Genomic DNA, 18180 nt, shown 5'->3' with positions numbered 1-18180 from the left:
ATAAAAATAAGTTTTCTTTGGGAAAACACTATTGTAAGTGAAAAATCTAATATTAGCACTCATGATGATAATAATACCTCTTGATTATTGAGTACTGTGCTGAGCATTTTGTATACAGTACCTTATTTGCTACTCCCAGCAATCCTGTGAGATGATCCTTATTTTCTAGATTAGCTGTCAGTGAAGTAACTTGTCCTAATTGCCATAGGGTTTGATTTCAGGCTTGTCTAACTATGCTTTTAATCATAGCCACGTACATCACTGAGGAGCACATCCGGCCACATGGCTTGGTCAGATACTCATGGTCCAAAGTTGAATTAAAAGTAGTGCCTGCATTCAAGTGCTCTAAGTCCAGCGGGGGAAGATGGATGGCAAATCAACTGTACTTGACAGAATGATGAGTGTTATGACAGTGAAATAGAAAAGGTACTCAGGGAGTTTGGAGAAGGTCATCTAAATCAGTCTGAGGGTCACAGAAGTTGTCTTGCAAGAAATAATCATTGAGCTGAATTTTGAAGGATAACTAAGAGCTAGCCAGAGGAAAATACTGAGGAAGGATGTGTAAGCAGAGGGTCAGCCCCTTTGCTGACATAGAGCAGGAAAGAGAATGGATCAGAAACTGCATGGAGGTGCATATGATTGCCTTGAGGGCCATGTGTATGGTGGGAAAAATAATGATTAATATTATTATCAATTAAGTTTTGTGTGTCAAACCATGTTTTAGCTGTTATAGACATTATTTCACGTGGTCCGCATAATAACTATTGGACACCAGAAAGGAAGGCAAAGGTCAGATCATAAAGCTCCTTGTCTGCCTGGATAAGGAGTCTGTACTTTATCCCAACAGCTGTGGGTGGCTATAGAAAAGTTTTAAGTCAGGGGAAAAACATAGTATTCTGGAGACTGAATTGAAATAGGATAAGACCTGAGCTAATGACACCAGTTAGGAGAAAAGATAGTGTGGTTATCCAAAGGACTGTGGTGATGTCCTGAACAAAGAAAGGCACTGGGGTCCGGGAGGAACGGGGAAATAGTAGAGGCAAAGTTGGACAGATCCATAGGAACTGGTGACTAGTAGAATATGTGGGACTGAGCTCCATCTTTATGGAGCCTAAAAGATTGTTAAGTGAAGAATAGAATAGGATTTCCACTTTTAGAGATTACAAGAAAAATGATTTTGATTTGTTTTCCTTTTTTTTTTTTTTTTTTTTTTTTTGTTATAAGCCTTTCTAGCTTCAGTTCCAAAAGCACAAAGAATGGAAAGAATCTACTTTATTGAGATCTTTCCTCCTAGGGATTTTTGTGGTGATATTTAAATCCATTTGAGGGTCTACTTATGGAACCTAGCGCGCTCTCTCTCTCTCTTTTTTTTTTTTTTTTAAGACATTGTTACTGTTGCCTAGGCTGGAGTGCAGTGGCACAATCATAGCTCCCTGCAGCCTTGAACTCCTGGGCTCAAGCAATCCTCCTGCCTCACCCTCCCCAGGATCTGGGACTACAGGTGCACACCATCACACTTGGCTAATTTTAAAATTTTTCTTTTGAAGAGATGGAGTCTCGCTATGTTGATCAGGATGGTTTCAAACTCCTGGCCTCAAGTGATCATCCTCCCTTGACCTCCCAAAGTGCTGGGATTACCAGCATGAGCCACTGTGCCCGGCCACCTAGCTCCTTTTAAATGTTTTCATGTCCTGACCCTTCTCAAGTGTATAAAATATAGAAAATGCCCTTGGTAAGGAATGTTAAAAGTGTTTGTGTATTTTTATGCCCTACTTCCTGTTTAGAAATGTTCTGTTCAGGTAATCACCAAAAAAAGAGATTTGCTGTAAAATGCATTAGTTTCTCATTCACTTTCTTTTAAATTGTATTACTTTGCTCTTTAGGAAAAAGTAGTACATGGTCTGAAACTGACCTAGGTGAGGCCCTGATTTGGAGATGTTTGTGAATGTGGCATATAAAGCTTAGGTCTCGTTACAGACATTCACGCCTGGGTATTTTATTGCTGGTTTTATTGCTTAATTCTGTTATTATACAAATTGATTTTTTCCCATCAAACCATTACAATATGAGAATTAGATTTTTTTTTAAAAGAAACATTTATTTTTTTACTTAGTTTCCTTTCCTAGTAAAAGAAAAAAATCCTATTCCTATGATCTATTTCCAGTGTGAGAAGATGTGAAATTATGCATAGCTGGGAATTATATGAGAATCTTGAATTCATTTCTTTAAATCTAATCATCAGATACATGCCCTAACTTTTAAAACCTCCCTTTTGGTTCATCTTGAATTCCACATACCGAGACTCTTGAAAGCCACTGATCGGGATTGACTGATGCAGACTGGGAGCCACGTGGGCCCCGGGTCTGGTTCAGTGCAGCGGCACTCTCTTCCATTCAAAGTCTCAGATGTCTGCCCCTCTGCAAAGCCGTGAGGCCAATGTCTATAGCTGCTAAGCATGAAATCCCCTGCTTCTGTTTGTTTCTTTTGTTGCCACGAGTTAATAGGGACAGAGACAGGAGACAGCCCAGAACAAAGCAGAAATAATGGAGTATTTCACCCCAAAAAGGAATGTGGATTGAGAAATACAAAGGGTAAGGCAAAGACAGACTTAGTGTCCTGAGGCAGTGTGATGTATTGGCCAGAAGCCTCAGCCCTGGGACAATTCCAGTCCAAAGCCTTCATCTGTGTGCTCCCAGCAGCCCACATGGCTGAAAGGTTTGACCCACCTTCTGTAAAAACAATTTGTTGTTTTTTTTCCCACTAGGGTCTTAAAGGATGACAGGATTTCCACCTCAAAACATAGGTTGCTCTTGGAACATGGAGAAGTCTTCCGTCTGGCAGCCAGGGGCCTCTTCACAGCACTCCCTTGCCCTGTTTATTATTTCTCTTGCTATAGATGCCATTTTGAACTTGTTTGCAAGAACCAGTAGTCACCCTAAGACATCGAAGCATATTTGATTTTTGTTTCTCTTCTTACAACTAGAAAGATAGGATTAGCTGAGAGATTGCATGCTCATTATAGACCTTCTCCTTCACATGCCTTTCTGCACAACCTAGTTTATTCATATATTTTCTCCTATACTCTCCTCCAACATATTTTATTTAGTATTTGCTTATTTATTTTACTTTATTGAGATATAATTTATATACACATATATTTTAAGGTATAACTTATATATGCATATAATTTGAGGCTGTTTCAAAAGAGATTTTTTCCTTACTGCTATGCTTAGGATTGGAAATCTCTGCAGCTCACATGGGCTTCTCTTTTTTTTCTTTTTTCTTTTTTCTCAAGACAGTCTCGCTGTGTCGCCCAGGCTGGAGAGCAGTGGCATGATCTCATCTCACTACAACCTTAGTCCCCCAGGTTTAAGCAATTCTCCTGCCTCAGCCTCCTGAGTAGCTGGGACTACAGGCACATACCACCATGCCTGGCTAATTTTTGTATTTTTAGTAGAGACAGGGTCTCACCACGTTGGTCAAGCTGGTCTCGAACTCCTGACCTCAAATGATCCACCTACCTTGGCCTCCCAAAGTGCAGGGATTACGGGCGTGAGCCACCGCACCTGACTGGCTTCTCTTAATACATAAGTTTTGTCCTTTCCAGAGGACAGAAAAGGGTTAAATGAAAGAAGCAAACAGTGTGAGAGAGAGAAGCCAGCAGGACTTTGGTACCCGCTTTTCTTCCATCCCAGTCAATCTCCTCTCCTCTTCCTCCCCTGCTCTCTAATTCAGCAGGGCAAGAACCTTAATGATGCTATTTCTCACCCAGCTCCTCTAACTCCAAGAGAGCTGCAGGTCCCTTTTGCCTGGAATGAGAGATACTTTAGCCATAAACCTGCTGGTACAAGTAAAGAAGCAATACAAAGACTTGTATCTTCGACTTCCTTTGCCCGGTGTTTTTCTCTTCAGTTACACAGGCAAACTTACTTAAAGCACTCTTTCACCCCCTCAAAAGAACAGAACACCCCACTTTTGATGCTCTGATCCCTGACTTGAGGGCATGAACCAGGGCTCTGGAGTGGAATAACCCTGACTCAAACCCTAGCTCTGCCATGAACCCCAGCTCTGCCACTTAATAGCTCTCTGGTACATTTTCTTATCTCTGTGTTGCCCTCTATCTACACAGAATGGATCTAAAGTTTCCTTTGCGTGACATGCCCTTGGAAATTAGAGGCTTATCATTGCAGAAGTTTGGAAAACAGCTCAGGAGCCAGACTGCCAGGGTTTGAATCCTGTTCCACATAGGCAAGTTACTTAACTTCTTTGAGCCTCAGTTTCCTCCTCTTTAAATTGAAATCATATAGTACTTTTTAGGGAATGGATACATTAATACCCATAAGTCACTTATATCTGGTGTTCAATATGGTTTTATTTTTAATTTATGAGGACACCTGTCCCCAGTGTCTCCTACAGAGCTCAAGCAACTCTGACAAATCTTGTAACACATTTTGTAGCGTGTTGTATTTTGTATGGGGTTTACATTTTCAAAAGACAGATCCATATCTGACAGTTACTGACCTGGAAAATATTTTGTTCTAAATCAAGTCATTTTAGATATTTAAGCACTTCTTAATGTTTTACTCATTGAACAATGCTTAGTGTTAGAAAACACGTCTAGAAATTGACTTATTTTTAGAAGCTTTTTTTTCTTCATTATGAGAGTTGGAGAAGGGTCAGAATGAATAGCTGCCTCTTTTTGGTTTGGAAGCCAACTATGTGAGAAATATATCCACTTAAAATTATGGGTGATTTTTCTCTTCCCTTTAGGTACCAACTCATGGATGTTTTGTTAATCTAACAAGTATTTATTGAGTGCAGTGCTTGGCCCCACCCGTGGGCCACATAGAAAAAGACCTGGTGAGCTGTCACAGGAGAGCTTGTGTTTCTGTCTGGCGAGACCAGTATTGAAATGAGAAGGAAACAGTGTGGGGCTTGGGTAGTGTGGCTGTGGGGAGGTCCCGAAGCCGACTGAAGAAAAGTTTCCAGCAACTATACAGAGCTTCAATCAAATTGAAATCATGCTCAGAATAAAATCATGTATTCATGATGAAAAACAGAGCATCAATTGAAACAAATGCCATGTCCCAAAGGGCTGGGAATTTAGCGAAACATGATGGTAGGAAATACTGGCAATGCAGGGGCCAGTGCCAAAGTGGGAGGATTTTGAGCTAGATTCTCATCTAGGAACACATATTTGTAGGACAACTTTGCTGCTCTGTTTTGGTGCCTGGCCACCCCTTGGTAGCTGTAAAATTAAGCTTTTTGAACCTATAATAGGACCAAGAATGGATATGCCTTTGCGTCTATGTGCATATTTCTATCAGCCAGTGAATCTTAGAAAAGAATACATGTGGCTGGTATTAACTGTAGTGCTAGTGTGTGTACAGGACCAAGAAGTGGAAGAAAGGGTTATTTCTCTCTGAGAAAATTGAAGACTTCTCAGAGGAGGTGCCCTTTAAACAGAACTTTGAGTAGGAGTTTGCCAAGTAGGAAAATAGGGAGGAACTTTTATTCTGTGTGCACAGGAACAGGGTGGCATAGAAACGTTAAGTGCTCAGATCATATGAAGGAATAGTGGTGATTTGGAGGGTAGCTGGAGTCATTAAGGTAGAAATATAGAGGAAAATGAAATGTACAATTAAATGCTTAATTAGTGCTTTGCAATGTTGACATGAGGGGTTATTCATCAAGTACCAATTGTGTACAGTGCTCTGCTAGACCTACCAAATGTCTGGCACTCTTCGGGAAATAAATACCTTCTTTCTGTTCCCAACACAAATGGGGACATTTTAAGATCATCTTGCTGTCTTAGTGCTAGGTCATCAGACTGAAATGCCAGTCCTTATTTTACTCTAGTAATTTTATCGTTTGCTTTCATTTCTTTCCAATATTTGTAGTCACCTTCCTTTTTAAGCACATATTTCTAAGGGGTTTGCCTCTGCTTTTAAGCTAATCTAGTATTTTGGCTGTTGACTATATGATTATATGATTTGTCCAAAGTCTACGATATAGTCACTTATTACTGGTGATTCTGGTCTTTGCCCTCTCTCAAGACCTAGGCACACCGTTTCTACAAATACAGCACTAGAAGTTTGTGGGTACACAGAATGGGGAAACATCCTGTGTCCTGACATAATATGGTAGATACACTGGGTTCTTTTAAAAAAGACCGAGTCATGACTGTCCCCGTGTGAAAAGGCCTGTGAGCTGAAGCAGTCTAGGCAATGGAGACCATGACCTTGGTCGGTCCCCCAGAGGGTATACTTATATTCAGACTGGCTCTGTTCTCTATTTGCTGCTACCAGGGGATTGGGGACGGGTGGTGTGTGTTTAGTGTCTTGGGCTGAACTGGGATAGAATGGAGCATGTGGAGGCTGCTGTGGGCTATTGGAAGTACTACAGTCTGGGCTGTATATTGGGCGGCCAGGCCCTTGTCTAAGGAAGCTAACTGTCACCTAAGATACCTTGGGAAAATGAACATCGTGATGAGCAGTTATTTACCCATATAGTGCCTTTCTTAGTAGCATAATGTATTGCACCCAGGCCTCATAACATCCTCCTGAAGAAAGGAAGTAGCAGAGAGTGTTAAAACGTTACTGGTTAATCATGGGGAAACTGAAGCATGGATAGGTTTATGAGGCTTGAGCAGAGTTACACAATGCCTTAGTGTCTGGCCTGGGAATGAGGCCTGAGTTTGCCGCTTGCTGTCAGGGCTGCCGACAGCATTGTGTTTTGCATTGTATGACAGTGAAAAGGGCTTACTCTTAACAATGCAAGAGCTGCTGTAGGAGACACATACAATGAACTTTGGTACAGTATAGTCTAGAGGCCAAAATGAGTAATTTTAAGTAAATTGACTATAGGATCCAAAGCTTCATTAAGTTTTAAAACAAAAAACAAATGAAAACTCTTTACAGTTTTTAGGAACTGACTCAGAAAACATGACCATTCCTTCCCCATTGGAAGTAGCATACTCTTAAAAGTTTTATCTTGTTGACTCAAAATCTGACACTATTCCTGTTACCCATAGGATGATTTATTCCGTCATTTCAAATACATGTTGATTTCTAAGAGTCTGTGATTTATTTAGAAGATTTTGCCTTGTAATAACTATCAATCTAGATTTTAAGTTCCATAGCCTGTGGTTTTGTGGAGAGGCTTTTGTTTTATTCAGTTTTGGTTTGGGTTCTTATAGAACAACTGAAACTACAGAGCCTGGACTTTGAGAAAGAGCTTGGGGAGGTGCAGGGGGAGATGTCACGTTGGATGTCTTTATGTCATTCAGTTATATGATTGAAACCATGGGACTGGAGATGACATCACTGGTGAGAATATAAAAAGGGAAGAGAAGCCAGACTCAGTGGCTCACGCCTGTAATCTCAGCACTTTGGGAAGCTGAAGTGAGTGGATCGCCTGAGCTCAGGAGTTGGAGAGCAGCCTGAGCAACATGGTGAAACCCCATCTCTACAAATACAAAAATTAGCTGGGTGCAGTGGTGCACACTTGTAATCCCAGCTACTCAGGAGGCTGAGGTGGGAGGATTGCTTGAGCCTGGGATTTGGAGGTTGCAGTGACTGGAGATTGCTCCACTGCACTCCGTCCTGGCCGACAGAGAGAGATCGTTTTGAGAAAAAGAGAAGAGAAGGCTGGGCGTGGTGGCTCACGCCTGTAATCCCAGCACTTTAGGAGGCTTAGGTGGGTGGATCCCCTGAGGTCGGGAGTTTGAGACCAGCCTGGCCAACATGGTGAAACCCCGTCTCTACTAAAAATACAAAAATTAGCCAGGCGTCGTGGCGCATACCTGTAATCCCAGCTACTCAGGAAGCTGAGGCATGAGAATCAGTTGAACCCGGGAGGTGGAGGTTGCTGTGAGCTGAGATTGTGCCATTGCACTCCAGCCCAGGTACCGGTCAACAAGAGCAAAACTCCATCTGGAGAAAAGAAAAAAAGAGAAGAGAAAAGACAGTGGAGTAGAATATCACTGCTATCATTATGAAATCATCTTTTATGTCAGAAGTGCCTTAGGTGATCTAGAATAAACAGGTGAAATAGAATGGAGTTGGCTACAAAGTTTTTATACTCTGGATTTTAAAAAGAACATGAAGATGAAATTCTGGAGTGTTTGGCAAAAATATGAGTGATAATGTCATGAATAATTTAAGCAGGATGCTCTAGCAATCAGTTACATACAGTTTCATTCGATATTTTAAGATTTATGATAGTCAGGCCAGCCCTCCTCCAGGAGATAGTCCAGAGGAAGGAGCTGAGTGAGAATGAGGGCCTCTAGAGCAGGAATGGTATCTCTTCTCCTTGAACCCCAAACAAGACCAAAGCAGCCCAGTAAAAGAAACTGTGTGACTAGTTTTATTGTTTGTCCTAATTGAATGTGGAAGACCTTTTCGAAGTCTGAACAGCTGCTAGCCAGTGGCCATCTTTGAGGGAATAGATACATACATAAATAAACCTATCTCTGAGAAAAACTCTCATTCTGAGTCTGGGAGACAGACTTTATAAAAAAGCTTGTAAAAGTCAGACAGTATCAGCCAGCCTTCATATGAATCCACAACACGATGTGTTGGCGTCTAGAATGCTCTTAGTAGTTATGGTCATTAATCTTGTGGGAGAGGGTGTGCTGGAACTAAAGGAAGGTCAGAGAAGAACATCTCATAGGATGAAGACAGACTGAAATAAGTAGGACTCCTCAGGCTTGAAAAGACTGAGAGGAAATACAATTAACGTGAATAAACCCACGAAGAATATGGGTCATAGAATTGTTTACCAGAAGCAGGCAGAACCTCTTGAAAATGGAGGAAAAGTGAATCTAGGACAAAAAGAAGCTCTAATTTACCAAGAAAGTTGATCGTGTACACCAAAACCACTATTTAGGGAACTAGGCTAACTAATGGCATTGAAGTAAAGTGAAAAAGTCAAGGGTTTCTAATTTTGACATTATTTTCTTGAAGCGGGGAGGGCCCATAGATCAAGCATCCTATTAGTCTCTATGTTTTCTTTTTTCTTTGCTTAGGTAAAATTTAAGTGTCGTTCATTCTTCATTCAACAATTATCTGCTGAGGGTAGATTCTATGCCATGTTCTCTGCTAGACACTGGGGGTACTGAGATGAAGGGGGACAGACATGGTTCTTACAGGCTGGTGACTAATAAGAAACTACAATTGTCTGTGTAATGAATTTACAAAAGCCCTGTGGAGCTTGACGTGAATTGCTAACACAATCTTAGGATTGGAGGAGACTGCCCTGAGGACTGGATGATTAAGTTGAAACCTAAAATTGATGAGGTGTTGGCTAAGTCCAGAATAGGGGAAAGAGGGAACCGCATATTAGATGCCTCAATTGAGGTAAGAGAGGGAATGGCTGGAGGATCTAGGGGAGTGAGGGCAATGAGGCTTGTGAGCTTGGCTGGAGCATATCATGGAGTGTGGGGTAGACCATGGTAAGGGTTTGGGCTGGAGAGCTGGGCAAAGTCACTGGGATGGCTTAAGCACGTATGGTCAGATTTTCTGTTTATAAGCAATCCAGTGGCTGCAGTGTGGAGAATAGGGGGCACAAGCGCAAATATACTGGACCTAGTGGGAGGATATTGATGTTGTCCAGGTGATGATGGCCTGGGCTGGACAGAAGTGGACAGATCCTAGAGCTACTTCAAAGGTCATATGAACTGGATTTGTTGATTAGATGTGAGAAATGAGGGAGAGAGATAATCAAGCTTCATTTACGAGAGTATGACAGCCAATTAGGATTCAGATTTTATCTAAGTGAGATGAATCAACAGACTTTTTTATAGGTCTCTTCTCTCATGATCTCCAGATGACCCAGAAGTGAGTAGATCTGCCTTCTTTCCTCCCTGTTTTCCCCTTTCCCTCTTTCTCTCATGAATCATTCAGGGTCTAAATGTTTTGGGCTCTATAAGCTGGCACATCGTTGGCCCTTATGGATAAGTAGAAAGATCAAAAGCTGCACAAATGATACCCTGTCTCCCAAATCCTCTTGCCTGCCTCCCTTCCCTTCCCTTCCCTTCCCTTCCCTTCCCTCCCCTCCCCTCCCCTCCCCTCCCCTCCCCTCCCCTCCCCTCCCCTCCCCTCCCCTCCCCTCCCCTCCCCTCCCCTTCCCTTCCCTTCCCTTCCCTTCCCTTCCCTTTCCTTGCTTTCCTTTGTTTCTTTCCTTGCTTTCCTTGCTTTTTCTGAGATGGAGTCTCACTCTTGTTGCCCATGCTGGAGTGCAGTGGTGTGACCTTGGTTCACTGCAACCTCTGCCACCCAGATTCAAGTGATTCTCCTGCCTCAGTCCCCTGAGTAGCTGGGATTACAGGCGCCTGCCACCATGCCTGGCTAATTTTTTTTTTTTTGTATTTTTAGTACAGACGCGGTTTCACCACATTGGCCAGACTGGTCCCAAAGTGCTGGTATTACAGGCGTGAGCCACCGTGCCTGGCCCAGATCCCCTTGTCTTTAACTCTTGCAGAGCAAACAGGTTTGTGCAGTGAGCAAACAGGTTTGTGCAGTGCACAAACTATACTACAGTTCATAGTACCCTGGTTGGTTGACCTGAAACAGAATTTAACAAAGGCCAGAAAGGCAATGGTATATACAGAGACTGTATTTAATGACTTTAAAAATCTTTGTATTTTGAAATAATAGCAGTGGTAAGACCAGAATAAGGAATTTTCCTCTATTCTCTTCACTCAGCATCACTAGTCATTAACATTTTGCCATGTTGACTTTATCACTGTCCTCACCAGATAAAGATGGAGTTGGAGATTTAGAATTTTTCTGAGCCAGTTAATTTTGGACATCAAGACCCTTCACCTCTAAATACTTAGAGGTATTATAAATAATTAGAATATTTTCTCAGAACAATGATTTTTCTTACATAACCACAGTACATTGATTAAATTCAGGAAATTTAACCTTATACAGTACTCTTATCTAATATGCAGTCTATATTCAGTGTTCACTTATTGTCTCAATAATGTCATTTATGGCTTTTTTTTTTTTCCTTCTTGATCTAGGATCCAGTCCAAGATGTACTGCATTTTTATTATGTCTTTTTAGTCTTCTTTAACGTGGAACAGTTCCTCAGTCTTTCTTTGACTTTTAAGAAGTTGGTATTTTGGAGGAGAACAGCCCAGTTGCCTTATGGAATACTCCTTAGATTGGCTTTATCTGGTTTCCTCATGCTTAGATTCAGATTGTGTGGTTTTGGCAGGAAAGCTGTGGGATGATGTCATGCTTTTTGCAATGCACCTGCCATAGCAGGAAGGCAGCCATGAAGTAGAAAAACATTTCATAACTAAGGATGTTAACTTTGATCACTTGGTTAGAGTGGTGTCTCTAGGTTTCACTGTTCTAAAGTTACCATTTTCTTCCTTATAGGTAATAGTTTATTCAATTACTTTTTAATACTTAGTCAGTCATTGTAAATGTGACTAAGGTTTATTTCCACACTCTCATTTAAAGGAACATTTTCCCCCCTTCTTTTGGCAGTGTTTTAGAGCACTTTGCTGCAAGGGACCACCACCTGCACGACCAGAATATGACCTGGTTTGCATAGGCCTCACAGGCTCTGGCAAAACCAGTCTGTTGTCCAAACTCTGCAGTGAAAGCCCCGAGAACGTCGTGTCGACCACAGGTGGGTACTGTGCTGGGGTTCTGTCCCTTCTTCTTTCTCATCCCAAGATGTCCTGGTTTCCTGTGCAATTTATGTGGTTCCTCCCCTCCCTTCTACTTATAGTTTAATGCTTTAGTCAATTTATTAATTTTGAACACTGTCTCTTTTTCAAAAAAGATTTGAAATGGATTTAATAGCATTAAACTGCTGTATCCTGCATCCCTCTAGCAGGTCATTTCAGTGGCACTAAATAAATGAAGCTTGGGAAAATATTAATACAAATGAATCCTGAAATCTGGAACTCTTATATATGACAAAATGGATTCATCTTGGGTCCGTGGAGTACTTTCCTTCCTTGAAGTGTCACTTCAGCCTATGTTTCTTGGCCACACACTCCCTGAACAGTAAACTGATGTAGTCTGAATTTTCTTCCCTCGTCATTTTTCACCTGGAGGAAAGTCAGTGCAAGAGATTATCCATCAGCCTTTCCCTATTGCTTCCTGATGGAGCCAAGCAAAGTCAGTCTAGGGCACTGGTTCTCAATCAGGGGAGATTATGCCTCTGAGGGGGACATTTTGGAGACATTTGTGGGCAGGGGTATTACTGGCTTCTGGTGGATAGAGGCCAGTGGTGCTACTAAACATCCTACAATGCACAGGGTAGCCCCCAAAGAAAAGAGTTATCAGGCCCAAAATGTTTTCGGTGTCAAGTTATTAGTGAGAAATCCTGGCTAGGGTTTTTTTTTTTTTTTTCTCACTTTCCAAGTGTGTCCTCTTTCTCTTCTGACAATGAAGAAGGAAAGAAGAGTATAAGTTAGAGGAAATAATGGAAGAACAGTTGTAAGAGATGGAGAACAGAGCTGCTGTGCAGAGAGAGCTGATAAGGAAGGAGAAGGGTGAGACGTTGTCTGGAAAGTTGAAAAGATTGTGCATCAGCCAGCTTATTTTGAGCATCTACTATGTGCTAGGTTCAGTGTTAGACATGAGATAAACAATGATTTCAGCATTCCAGGAGTCTCAGTGTACTGGCTGCATAAACATTAAGTTCATATCCAGAAATCGACGGGGCATGGAAGGAAGGGGCATGACAGTGTTGCCTGGACCTGGGGAAGGGAAGGATGCATGATGTGGTTTGCTACGTTAGATTTGAAGTTGATAAGTAGGTCTGGTACAAGAAACAAGGTGAGGGGGTGGAAAAGAAAGAGGACTTAGGAGCAGAGGGGCAGAGTGAAGACAAGGAGTGTGAAACAGATTGGCAACCCCTAGAAACTGCATTTCTGTGTGGCTGCAGTGTATGTTTAATAGAGTGCCAGGAGACAAATTGTATTCAATGGTGGCTGACTCTTAGCAGACCTTTCGTACTCTGCTCAGGAGTTTGGGCTTTTTGTGTAGATAGTGCAGAGACATCAGACTGTTTTAAGCAAGGAAACTACATGATCAGATGTCCATTTGAGAAGAATCAAACTGGCCATGATGTGGAGGCTAAATTGTGAGTAGTACGGTTAGAGGTGGAGTCAGAAGATTACTGAGATGGTGCGTCTGAGATGATGAAGGCCTTGGCTGAGGCAGTTACAGGGGGAGGAAGAGGAAGGAATAGGTAGGATACATATTTGAGGGCTAGAATTGACAAAGCCTAGTGCAGTTGAGTTCAGAGAGTGAGAGTGAGAAAGCCATGGCTGTCTCAGTTCCTGGCTTAGGTGATGATTGGATGATGGAATTATTAATTAGGATTTCCTACAAAAAGTAGAAAGGATATTGTTGATCAAGAACCTTACTTCAGTTCAGGTCAGCCTTTGCCAGCAAGTAAGCTAGAAAAAAAGTGCAGGTTTTGAGAACTTTTCCGATTTTAGAATTGAGATGAGAAACTGTGGAGCTGTTAAAGGAATGAGACATCGCTTGGTTTTAGGATGAGGGAAAGAATAAGGGGATTGTAATGAGTAGAGAGATCCCAGAGAGGATTAGCAGAGCTCATGTATAGCCTCTTTGCAGGAAGCTGTTTCTGACTACCTTCTTTTCTCCTTGGACAGAACTGAGTACTCCTTCCTCTCCCCACTAGGCATTGCCTGTATTTCTCCCAGTTAGTGCCTGTAGCACTGCTTTGTGTACATGCCCATCTCCCCATCTTGGGTTAGAATCTCCTAAGGGCGGATAGAGCATTGTATGTGGTATTGTATACCCAGAGTCTGGCACAAGGTTTGAGCATGGATACAGATGTCTGTTAAATTAATAAGCAAATGAAAGTAAATTGAATCTATATAGTCCTCTGTCAGCCTTATAACAGCGCTTATATGACAGGTAGGAATCTTTTGCCATATTCTGTTTCTAAATTACCTGAAGATCAAAGGTATGATGACATGGCTATTGTTATACAGCTAGAGATAGGATGCCAGTTCAGGTGTTCACGTGAAGTTTAGTGGTATCCAAGGTTTAGGATTTCTGATGGAAGTATGTACTTTATTGGTTGTTTGTAAAACTGTGAATATCTTTTGACTAATGTGCAATGAAGTTATATAAACTTTATTAGCTTAATTCTTTTCAAGGAAAATAGCTTCTAAAATATGTGTAAGAGTAACGCAAAGTATGCTTTTCTTCACTTACCAGAGTTATCTTTCAGCACTATGGCTGGAGGAGCAGTTTCGAATTACAGTGTAAAAGATTGTCTGTATATAATTTTATTACTTGTAAGTTATGTTTTGTATTTGTTTTTATTACATTTTTTAATAATATGTTTTACCAGAATCATTGTGTGCTAGTTGATTTTCTGATTAATTAATTATTAGATTGGCTAATTTTTTAGATATCAAGCTTCTTTGAGTGGTCATTGTTCTGAACCTGGCATAATGCCTTTTTGGAGGCCTCCTTGGAGGAAGCTGCCATCAAGAAGTTTACACCCAGGTTAGGTAGATAAGTTGTGTATTGATAAAAACAGTTCACATATATTGCTTATTTAATATACGCCAGGCTCTGTGCTAAGACAGAATGTGATATATGGTATACTTAATGGTGTAAATATGAAAGTTAAAAGAGGAGAGTGATCATTTCTAATCTGAAGGGTCAAAAAAAGCTCATAGTTAAGGTTACATTTGAGTAGGGTCTCATATGATGGGTAAGATCTAAGCAGAGAGGAATGGGGTGAGGAGAGTTGGGGATAGAAAGCATAGGTGTATTCAGAGAAAGATTAGTGGTCTTACTGAGTTAAGGCACAGCATGCAGAGATTTAGGGTATGTTGGGATCTAAGGCCAGAGACTAGAGAAGCTGTTGGGGGAGACCCGTTAGATGTAGAGGTGATCCAGCAGGGACAATACTTGTGGGGATGTTACTGCTACTGTAAAAGTGACAGTTATGCTGGATATTCGAGAGGAAAGGAAGATAAAACAATCAAATATGAGTCAAGTTTATAGCTTTGTGTTTTGGTGAATTGTTAAAAAAAAAAAAGTAGGGAGAACATGACAGAGAGTTTTAAGATAAAAATAATGAGTTTAGTTTGGGGCATGCTAATTTTGAGGTTTGACAGGACATCTAGCAATGATCCAAATGCTAAAAGACAAGCAGACTAGAGAGATTTTGGAGATAGAGAGATTTGAGAGACAACTCAGTCGTGGATTTGGATGAGATTGTCCAGGGGTAATGGGTAGAAAGCGGAAGAAAGGTGCTAAGCGCCAATTATATTTTGTTAATTCATTCCACATTTCACTGAATGCCTGTTATGTGACTGACACTGATTTAAGGACTGAGGATATATCAGTTAACAAAATATACAAACAACCCTGCTGTTTGGAGCTTACATTACAGCATCTGCTTTTGATAAGGAATATAAGTCAGACAGTTCTATATAATATCCTTTAAGTCAAATATGGGCAAGAAATCAAAAGAACCAGTCAAATAAGGTAAACATAAGTCTAAAGTCTGAGAAAGGTCATTGGATGTGGTGACAATGTGCTAATTAATAACCAATGGTAGAAACAGCTTCATTGGAGTATTGAAGTGGAAACCAACCTGAGAAACGAGGGGATGAAGAGCAAGCAAAGGAATTGAAGGGTAGACCATGATTTTCACTCCTTAACTCTTTGGAATATAGACAGTTCTTTCAAGAAGGTGGACATAAAAAGAGAAAATAGTGCTAAGAGAATTTATTTCTATAAGAAAAGGTCTCACGAGCATGCTAGTAGTCAAGAGGTTTAGAGTGGTCATCAGGGGAAAAGGCGAGACTGAAGATGCTCAAGAGAGGGCAGTGAGCCCAAGAATGCGTGAGGACTTGTTGTTCTGGTAAGACAGAATAACTGGAACTGGTTTACTCTCCATCTAAAAGAAGAAGAAGAAGAACAACAACCAGCTCATGAAATATACAAAACAACAATTTTCAAGCCAGTAAATACAGTTATCCTTGAGAGATGAGAAACAAATGAGATGTGCGCTGTGATTGTCCCAGCTTAATGCCTTGAGAGTTTCCAGGCTGTGGCACAGTTCCAGAGGGAACTGAGGTGGTGCTCAGTGAACTCCCTGCATTGAAGAGATGAAGCTGAGAGCAAGGGGAGACCAAGATGGCTAAGGTCCATAGAATCGAGTACTAGAGAAAAGAGTTGTAGAGAGAGAGAACACTAGAGATTTTCAGAGGGTCTCCTTGAGTATCCAGCAAAATATTCAATCCATGCATTTGAGGAAACTTCCCAAGGCCAGGGCAAGAACCATCTTAAAGGACTAGAGGAAACAGTGGTTGGTGTTCACACAGGGCTGAAAACTATGCCTGTAATCACCAGATGGACTGGAAAACTTATAACTCGCCAGGAACTGGGTAGAGTACTTGGCAAGGTCAGCCGTAAGTGGTGTTCTACTCTGGACTCACATGACAGATAATATTAGTAAGTCCCAAAACCTCAGATGGTTGTCTAGTAATGGTAATGCATCTCAGTACAAAGCTGTATAGGATTTAAAGAAAAAATATTCATCACTCAACAAGGTAAAATTCACAATGTGTGACAGTCAGTCAAAGATTATCAGGCATGGGAAGAGGCCAGAAATCATGATTCATAATGAGAATAATCATCGAATTGGAACTGACCCAGAACTGGTATAAATATTAGAAGTAGCAAAGGGGGTCGTTAAAACTGTTATTATCACTGCATTGTATATGTTCGTAGAGACAATCTGAGAGAGAAAAAAATGCAAAGAGCATCCAGTGAGCTGTGGGACAACTTTAAACCTAAGCTAGGGTAATTTGAGTCCATAAGGGTGAGTGGAAAGGGACAGAAAAATATTTGAAGAAATAATAGCTGAAACGTTGTCAAACATGGAGAAAACTCTACACCTACAGATGCAAGAAGCTCGTTGAACCCCAAACAAAAGGAACATGAGCAAGGCTGGGCACAGTGACTCATACTTGTAATTCCAATACTTTGGGAAGCTGAGGTGGAAGGATCACTTGAGGCCAGGAATTTGACACCAGCTTGGGCAACATAGTAAGACCCCCATCTCTACAAAAAAATAAATAAATAAATTAGTTGCACATGTTGTTGTTCGCCTGTAGTCCCAGCTACTTGCGAGGCAGAAGTAGGAGGACTGCTTGAGCCCAGGAGTTTGAGGCTGCAATGAGCTGTGATCACGCTGCTTTACTCCAGCCTGTGTGACAGAGAGAGAGACCCCATCTCTGGGGGGAAAAGAAGAGAGAGAGAGAAAGAAACATGAATATAACTATACCAAGGCACATCATAATAAAATTGTTCCAAATCAGTGATAAAGAATATGGATGTTTAATTTTATGTGTAATTGGCTAGGTCCCAGTGCCCAAATATGTAGTCAAACATTAGACTGGATGTTTCTATAAGGGTAGTTTGGGATGAAATTAATACTTAAATCTGCGGATTTTGACAGATTGTCCTCCATAATGTGGTTTGGCCTCATCCAGCTAGTTGAAGGCCTGAATAGAATAAAAGACTTGCCTCCCTGGAACAAGAGGGAATTCTTTAGTAAATGACCTTTGGACTTGAACTGCATATTGATTCTTTCCTGGATCTCCAGCCTGCAAACCCAAGCTTCAGATTTTGGATTTACAGCAACTGTAATTGTGTGAGCCAATTTCTTAAAGTATTTCTCTGTCTCTCTCTCTCTCTCTCTATGTATATATATGTGTATATATTATGTATATATTATATATTATATATAGATAGATAGATATGTCTATATATGATATATATTTATCTCTATAAATCTCTCTATACAGAATATCTATATATAAATATATCATATATAGATATAGAGATATAAATATACATAAATATATATCTATATATCTATATATGATATATATTTATATCTATACATGCACCTATATGTACATGTAAATATACATATAAACACACATCCTTTTGGTTTTTTTTTCCTCTTGAGAACAAAGTAGTACAAAGAAAATACCTTAAAAGCAGATAAAAGATGTTACATGAGTAAGAATAAAAAAAAGCTATAAGGAAAGTTTATACCACTAAATGGAAAAATGCAGGTAAGAAGACATTGGAGCAGCATCTGAAAGGGAAAAAACTGTCAACTAATATCCAGCAA

General features: G+C 40.7%; 1 protein-coding gene across 10 annotated transcripts in view; it reads left to right on the top strand.

Moving 5' to 3' along the window:
* ARL15 (ARF like GTPase 15) overlaps nucleotides 1–18180 on the top strand; it is a 440433-nt gene that overhangs the window by 128852 nt on the left and 293401 nt on the right. For all 10 annotated transcript variants that reach the window (XM_005556890.4, XM_015451508.3, XM_045394755.2 and 7 more), the window contains one exon: nucleotides 11505–11649. In XM_005556890.4, the coding sequence (XP_005556947.1) occupies nucleotides 11505–11649 (145 nt within the window). The remainder of the gene's footprint in view (nucleotides 1–11504; nucleotides 11650–18180) is intronic.

Source organism: Macaca fascicularis, chromosome 6 (assembly GCF_037993035.2).
Source record: "Macaca fascicularis isolate 582-1 chromosome 6, T2T-MFA8v1.1".
Lineage (NCBI taxonomy): Eukaryota > Metazoa > Chordata > Mammalia > Primates > Cercopithecidae > Macaca > Macaca fascicularis.
Note: the sequence above shows the minus strand (reverse complement) of the source record. Positions and strands in the feature narration are given on the sequence as shown.